The sequence below is a fragment of the Salvelinus alpinus genome, chromosome 23 (genome assembly GCF_045679555.1).
Source record: "Salvelinus alpinus chromosome 23, SLU_Salpinus.1, whole genome shotgun sequence".
NCBI lineage: Eukaryota > Metazoa > Chordata > Actinopteri > Salmoniformes > Salmonidae > Salvelinus > Salvelinus alpinus.
Genome location: NC_092108.1, coordinates 29,834,057 through 29,842,557, shown reverse-complemented (window position 1 = coordinate 29,842,557; position 8,501 = coordinate 29,834,057). Strand labels below are relative to the sequence as shown.

General features: G+C 38.4%; 1 protein-coding gene across 4 annotated transcripts; it reads left to right on the top strand.

Annotated features, from left to right (window-relative positions):
• The first annotated feature begins 81 nt into the window (after positions 1-81).
• LOC139550765 (DGAT1/2-independent enzyme synthesizing storage lipids-like) lies at positions 82-3,597 on the top strand. 4 transcript variants are annotated; one of them, XM_071361895.1, is made up of 8 exons: positions 82-216; positions 667-721; positions 995-1,391; positions 1,716-1,883; positions 2,057-2,250; positions 2,467-2,527; positions 2,625-2,764; positions 2,881-3,597. In XM_071361895.1, the coding sequence occupies exons 3-8, from the start codon at positions 1,067-1,069 to the stop codon at positions 2,983-2,985; spliced, it is 993 nt and encodes a 330-aa protein (XP_071217996.1). In that variant the 5' UTR covers positions 82-216; positions 667-721; positions 995-1,066; the 3' UTR covers positions 2,986-3,597. The 4 variants fall into 4 exon arrangements, with proteins under 4 accessions (XP_071217996.1, XP_071217998.1, XP_071217997.1 ...); XM_071361897.1 differs by lacking the exon at positions 995-1,391; XM_071361896.1 differs by lacking the exons at positions 82-216; positions 667-721 and having other exon boundaries at positions 995-1,216.
• Positions 3,598-8,501: the final 4,904 nt, after the last annotated feature.

Below are 8,501 nucleotides of genomic sequence, written 5' to 3'. Positions count from 1 at the left end.
CACATTTGCTATCTGATCAAATTCAGACATAAAATATACAAGCTAGCTAACATAAAGCCTATTCCACTGCAGTTCATTCCACACAAGTTGTTTTGCCTCGATGACATTCGTTCCTGCTTGTGTCACATGAATAAGGAACCGGTTGAACAAAGAAGAAAATAATCTGTAATCTTCCTGCTATCGACTTTCCAAGGGGATCAAACCAGTGCTAAAAAAGTATGTAATTATTTCATTAAAATATGGTATTGTTATTTATGCAATAACTAGTATAGATGTTCATGCAGTAGCTGTACTAACGTTAGCTCGTTATGCATTGATGTCAATGCTAACGTAATTGAGGTCATTCAGCCTCAAGAACTAGCTAACGTTACCACAAACAGAAGTATATCTTTGTACCTACTGTGTAAATTAAAAGTTTGCTAGGTAATCGAGGGAAATGCGATTCATAATGAGCAGCTTTTTCATTATTGTGTCTAGTTTGCTAAGGTGTCTAGTTTTAAATTGGACTTTAAAGTTGTAGCTCACTAGCTAGTATGTTATTCGCTAGCTAGCTAGTTATTACAGCGCGTTAACGAGTGGTGTCAAGACAGTACACAGCTAACGTAGCTAGCTAACTCAGCTGTCACAAGTGGTGAATGAATGGCATTTACTTTCATTTGTCTTTAGAGTCTGGCCCTGGAATGATCTGTCCCCAGTATTATTTACGCTGGAAAAATAAAAGGTTTGTGAAGTATTACCTTTTAAGAACTTATAGCTAGCTAGCTACATTTTATAATTTTTCATTCAGTGATGCTGCAAATACCATTTGATTACTTGCTATTTGGGTTGTTTATCAAATAGCTGCACTTCATCTAGCTAATTGTTAATTTATGCATGCTGATTTCATTATTTGTATATTAACCAGCATGTGTAAAACATGCTCTCATTGTAATTTGATTTACTTTAATGTATTGCTATTGTACATTAGCCTTCTTCTCTCCATTCTATACTTCAGGCCTGCCCATTGGCAGATGGTGTCCTCATTCGACTTGGCTTCCTTTGGGAGAGGCTAACTGTGGCAGGCAGTATGTCAAATGGGAACGAGTCCTGCATGTTTGGTGATGGAGATGATTTACTAGCCTGCCTCTTTCACACATTTGAGGAATGGTCAGGACTAGGACCCCTGGAAGACTATCTGAGCTATCTGGAGTACCTGACCTGGGTTTTCACCCCTCTGGTTGTCGTTTTCATCATGCCCTTCCTCATTGTGATCTTCCTCTACCTTTCCATCCTCTTCCTCCATGTGTACAAACACAAGAACCAGCTCAGGGAGGCCTACTCCAACAACCTGTGGGATGGTGCTAGAAAAACGCTGGCAACATTATGGGATGGCCACGGGTTCATCTGGCACGGTATTTATACAAGTGGCGAAGTGGTCTAAGGCACTGCATCACTACAGACCCTGGTTCGTTTCCAGGCTGTATCACAACCTGCCGTGATTTGGAGTCCCATAGGGCGGCGCACAATTGGCCCAGCGTCGTCCGGGTTAGGATTTGGCCGGGGTAGGCCGTCATTGTAAATAAGAATTTGTTCTTAACTGACTTGCCTAGTTAAATAAATATTGTGTGTATGCCAGGGGATGTTGCAGGGTGTTTGTTTATTGCTTTGTTTACTTCCGTTTTACCATGACAATGACTATTGCCAATGCTTATATAAATGTGTCTATTTCAAAACAGGATATGAAATCCATGGTATGGAGAAGATTCCAGATGAAGGAGCAGCTCTTATAGTCTATTATCATGGGGCTATTCCCATTGACTATTATTACTTTCTGGCAAAGGTCATCATTCAAAAGGGACGGATTGTTCACTCAGTCGCTGATTACTTTCTGTTCAAAGTTCCAGGTAAGATCTTCACAGTTTAATTTCCCAGTATCTAAATATAAAAGTGAGATGTTACATTCAGCCCTCTGTATCTAGTTGATCAGTAAAGTGTATAGCCTACAGCTGCCGTAGTCCATTCTTACTACATGAGCTACTTAGACCCTAAAAGCAGGACCTTTTAATGTTCTCTGTAGGGTTCAAGCTGCTGTTGGAGGTGTTCAGTGTCATCCACGGGCCCCAGGAGGAGTGTGTGAAGGCCCTAAAAAGTGGCCACCTCCTGGGCATCTCACCTGGAGGCGTGAGGGAAGCCCTCCTCAGTGACGAGACCTATCCACTGCTCTGGGGGAAGAGAAAGGGCTTTGCACAAGTGGCTATCGATTCCAAAGTGGTACATATTGGTTTTTGTCTCCCTTCTTTGTTCTCACAGGCTGTGTCCCAAATGGCACCCTATTCCCTATATAGTGCACTACTTTTGACTGGAGCCCTATAGGGAATAGAATGCCATTTGGGGACAGACAGTACATGTCACTTCTTACTCTCACACAGGAGCATAACTTTATCTGAAATCATCTTAGATATTTAATGTCTTCTTTAAAATTTTCAGCCAATAATTCCGATGTTTACTCAAAACGTCAGGGAAGGATTCCGATCTCTCGGACGGTTAAGTATGTATGCTTAACTATTAATTTTAATTGCAGTGTAACTTATTTTATTTAAACCTCATTATAGCTCAAATTAACGTGAACATTTTATATTTCTCAGGCTTTTTCAGATGGTCGTATGAAAAGTTCCGCGTGCCGATGGCCCCTGTCTATGGGGGATTTCCTGTGAAGTTTCGTACATACCTAGGCAACCCCATCCCATACGACCATAACATTAGTGCAGCAGAATTAGCTGAAAAGGTAAGTCATTATGCAACTGTAATTTAATGGTTACTTACTGTCTGACATGTAGAGCACACAAAAGTCAAATGATTGGGAAAGACGGGGTCAGAGAATTTTCCTTTTCTGATTTGCAGACACAGCAAGCAGTTCAAGCACTCATTGACAGACACCAAATAATTCCTGGGAATGTCCTTCGAGCATTACTAGAGCGATTCCACAGCAGGCATAAAGACAAATAAATATCCTTTTGAATAGCCTTTTGTTAGTTAAATGAAGCAGTTACTTGTTTTTAAGACAAACTGTTTGAGTATTATCATGTGATCAATTGAATGTTTAACTGATTCCCGGTTTCTGTTATTTCACTATATTAGTACTTTTTCCACTCAGTTTGTCACAAACCAAGTACAGAAAATAAGGTAAATTGTAAAGGTGTCATATAGCCTACAAGTGTCATTATAATGGTTAATGTCAAATGTGCAAATTGAAGACATTTGTGCATTGTTGTATGATTCCACAATTGATTTGCACAAATTGTTCAAAGTTCCACTGGCAACAATTTCAATTTAAGAGGCCTTTCTTTTGTTTAACAACTGCAAATATTGGAACAATATAGCAATTGATATACAGGGAACAATATAGGTATGGAGACTGGGCTGTGTTATTTTCTTTCGTCTGTGTAGAATGTTTGCCTTTTGATTGAAATAATTATATAATTTCTTTCATTTGTACATTGTTGTATTATGTAGGTATGTACTGTAGCCTATGCACTTTTAAAACCTATTGAGGTCCATTGTCAGTGTGATTCAAGACGGAAATTATTTGTAATGTTACAATAAACATGTTTTAATGAGTGTTGCTAGTTACAAGTAATTCCTTTAAAAATACTCTTTATACACTGAACAAATTTAAACACAACATATAAAGTGTTGGTCCCATGAACTGCAATAAATGAAAACAGAAATGTTCTATATGTACAAATAAAATAAAAAATGTACATCCCTGTTAGTGAGCATTTCTTCTTTGCCAAGGCAATCTATCCACGTGACAGGTGTGGCATATTAAGAAGCTGATTAAATAGCATGATCATTACACAGATGCACCTAAAGGCCACTCTAAAATGTGCTGTTTTGTCACAAAACCCAATGCCACAGGTGTCTCAAGTTTTGAGGGAGTGTGCAATTGACATGCTTGACTGCAGGAATGTCCACCAGAACTGTTAATTTCTTTACTGTTGTTAATTTCTCTACCATAAGCTGCCTCCAACGTCTTAGCGTTTGGCAGTTCATCCAACCAGCCTCACAACCGCAGACCACATGTATAGTGGTGTGTGGGTCAGCGGTTTGCTGATGTCAACGTGAACAGAGTGCCCCGTGGTGGTGTGGTTATGGTATGGGCAGGCATAAGCTACGGACAACAAACACAATTGCATTTTATCGATGGCAATTTGAATGCATAGAAATACCGTGATGAGATCCTGAAGCCCATTGTGAGGCCCATTTTTTTAAGGTGTCTGACCAACAGATGCATATCTATTTCCAGTCATGTGAAATCCATTGATTAGGAACTAATTTATTTATTTCAATTGACTGATTTCCTGTAACTCAGTAATCTCTTTGAAATTGTTGAATGTTGCGTTTTATATTTTTGTTCAGTACTCTTAAATGCAAATGGAGCCACAGACAGCCATTTCAAGATACAGTATTTGGGAAGTGGTTTCAAACAGAATATACAATTTTCTTGAATAAAACCTCTGGGTAACTTTTCTGCACTAGTGGTTTTCAGGGTTGTAATGCTTCAATAAGAATGATCAAGTAATTATTTCTGGCATATACGTCAAATGTAACTAATGTTAAAGTTCACTGTAATGTGTAGCCTATGATAAAACCCATTTAGTGTATTTTTCTGTACTAAGTTGTTGAATAAAAACACTGCCCACTGATGCCAATCCAAAGGTGAGAATTACATAATATTTCCAATAAAGAATGATGGGATTTCTTCAATGGCTTTTGGGGATATTTCTCAGCAGACAAACTCCATCACACTTACATCTCACAGTGATGAGCAACACCACAAACTCAGTGTTATACTACATTGTTACTACTCTTAAGAACAAAGCGAAACTGTTTTGGTTTATCTGCAGAGATGCTTAGAGCTCAAACTCAGGCCTGCAAAGATCTGAGTAATGGAACATTGTTGGCATCCACATCACATATTGTACAGCTTATTTCAGTCCAGTACTGTCTAGTTATGAGGCTTTGACACCTGTACAGCTCTCCCTGCCTGTCCTGTGTGATATCCTGTTCACCTATTCGCCTCTGGTGGGCTGCAGTAGCCACTGGTTGTGTCCCAAATGGCACCCTAATCCATGTAGTGCAGTACTTTTGGCCAGGGCCCATAGGGTTATAGGGTCTGGTCAAAAGTAGTACACTAAATAGGGAATAAGGTCCTATTTGGGACACATACATTGTCAATGGATACAGCCTCTTCGATAATGAATGAAGAGGTAAATTGCACCTATTATCTAGTATGTCATCATGCAGAATGTACATTTTACCCACACCTACCTATTTGCATACTGTATGCACACAGTATTCAAAGCCAAGAACTCGATGCACTTAAATGTATCGGTGTGTAAATGTGCTGATCTTTTGTTCATTCACTGCCCATTCTGCAAACACTGCATTATATCAATAACAATGCTGTTGGAATGCTGTATAACCAGTGGCTCTAGTGAAAATATATGAATCATGGTATAATACATTACCATTATATCCATATCTTTAGAGTTGCATGCACATAATGTGACAACCTGTGTTAACAAAACACAAATTAACTAAGTGGAGGCTGAAAAAATGGCCACAGTGTACTTTATTAAATTAATTTAGGTACTTTGTGTTGCATTAGAATCAAATAAAAATTTACAAAAATCCAATATATACAAAAATGTCATGTTCTGTTTTTACTGTTCAATTTACAATAACATTAGTTTAATTCTGATTTAATGCAGTCCAAGCACTTCAGACTTTCATTACACAATGTAACTTAAAATACCAATAATTAACAGTTTTTTAGTTTTTTTGCATTTTTGTCATTTAATACATCACATACACCACACTATTTTAATCTGTATTACATCATATGTAACTGCCGTCTTGTGGCGGCGACCTCCAGTCAACAGACACCCTTCACAATCAGGACTCTGAGAGGAATGTTCTTTTAACATGTACATTTGCATACATTTATTTACAGTTATATAGTTTGTTTTTCAATTACTATTGTGATCTTCCATTTGCAACTGAGACACTAATGACATCTGTACACTATGCTTTCGAAGTTAACAAAATGGAATGACATTCCTATGTTCATTTGTTACTGTGCTTGTACTAATGTTATATTGGCTACAGTAGGGCTGGAATAGTATGATACAATACATCACTGCTATTTGTCTACATTACTAGTATCTAATGTTGATGAATACCTCAAAACAAAACTCAACCCCCAATAATGGATCCAAATCAATACATAATATTAGTAGTTCCTTTTGTTAGAAGTCTTCAGTATGACCTGCTACAAGAAAGACAATTTCATTTCCTGGGTCAAGGGTTCTCATTTAAACTGTGAGCTTAATAGGTCTATCTTGCATTGTGGATAATTATATAATAGTATAAGCACAGTAACTGTATAGAAACACATTGCTATTGGGCCGTGAACAGAGAACTTTGATAAACCTAGAGACCTCACACCACTTTGATCATCATAACCACAAAACCAGAGGACAAAAACAAATCCTTATGAGATTGAAAGAAATTAAACAAAAGCATAGAAATATTTTCTTAAGGCAAACGAAACAGATATAGGCCTAAGCAGCTTAAATAGTCACAACCATGAATTCCTCTTAAACAATGAAGCGGGTTTGTTGACAAGTGCATTTTCCTGTTGTCTCAGTCTGCTTGCTGATGCACTTACAGTGGTAAACAGAATAGCATCCACCATCAAAACACTGAACGCCTTATCATTTGTTTCACATTTGGATTTATGCTCTTGGTAAGAAGATCAGTACAGTATCATGTATCAATGACGTCAGAGGAGGGTATTCTGTTCAGAAACCAAGTTGAGGTAGGTATATGTACAATTTACACACTTTTTCAGAGATGATGATGAACAAGGGTAGTCTGAGATTCATCCCTGGATGTGCTAAAACATTTATTTATTTTTATTAAAGAATAAGACGCCTTCCTGAAAAGTGTTTCTGTATAGATGGGTTTTACAGATGGTGTAATAATAATTTCATCATTATCACCCACAAGACCAAAGGAGATTTTCCCACTCCGTTGTGACAACAGGGAATGTATTTTTGATGTACTAATAATGACTCTTTTGACCTTTCCTGACACTCTGCCCTATAAAAATGACTGACACATATTCATATTTGACCCTAAGCTCAACACTACTTTTTTCTAAAGATAGAAATAGTAGAACATTGGCTAGATTGTAAGTCTCGCACAAGTCTCGTATTTTTACAGTGCCTTGCAAATGTATTCATCCCCCTTGGCGTTTTTCCTATTTTGGTACATTAAAACCTGTAATTTAAATTGATTTTTATTTGGATTTCATGTAATGGACATACACAAAATAGTCCAAATTGGTGATGTGAAATTTAAAAAATTACTTGTTTAAAAAAAGTATAAAAAATTAAAAACTGAAAAGTTGTGTGTGCATATGTATTCACCCCCTTTGCTATGAAAGCCCCTAAATAAGATCTGGAAGCAACCAATTACCTTCAGAAGTCACATAATTAGTTACATAAAGTCCACCTGTGTGCAATCTAAGTGTCACATGATCTCAGCATATATACACACATCTGTTCTGAAAGGCCTCAGAGTCTGCAACACCACTAAGCAAGGGGCACCATGAACACCAAGGAGCTCTCCAAACAGGTCAGGGACAAAGTTGTGGAGAAGTACAGATCAGGGTTGGGTTATAAAAAAAATATCTGAAACCTTCAACATCCCACGGAGCACCATTAAATCCATTATTAAAAAATGGAAAGAATGTGGCACCACAACAAACCTGCTAAGAGAGGGCCGCCCACCAAAACTCACGGACCAGGCAAGGAGGGCATTAATCAGAGAGGCAACAGAGACCAAAGATAACCCTGAAGGAGCTGCAAAGCTCCACAGCGGAGATTGAAGTATTTATCCATAGGACCACTTTAAGCTGTACACTCCACAGAGCTGGACCTTACGGAAGTGTGGCCAGAAAAAAAGCCATTGCTTAAAGAAAATAAGCAAACACGTTTGGTATTCGCCAAAAGGCATGTGGGAGACTCCCCAAACATATGGAAGAAGGTACTCTGGTCAGATGAGACTAAAATTGAGCATTTTGGCCATCAAGGAAAACGCAATGTCTGGCGCAAACACAACACCTCTCATCACCCTGAGAACACCACCCCCACAGTGAAACATGGTGGTGGCAGTATCATGCTGTGGGGATGTTTTTCATCGGCAGGGACTGGGAAACTGGTCAGAATTGAAGGAATGATGGATGGCGCTAAATACAGGGAAATTCTTCAGGGAAACCTGTTTCAGTCTTCCAGAGATTTGAGACTGGGACGGAGGTTCACCTTCCAGCAGGACAATGACCCTAAGCATACTGCTAAAGCAACACTCGAGTGGTTTAAGGGGAAACATTTAAATGTCTTGGAATGGCCTAGTCAAAGCCCAGACCTCAATCCAATTGAGAATCTGTGGTATAA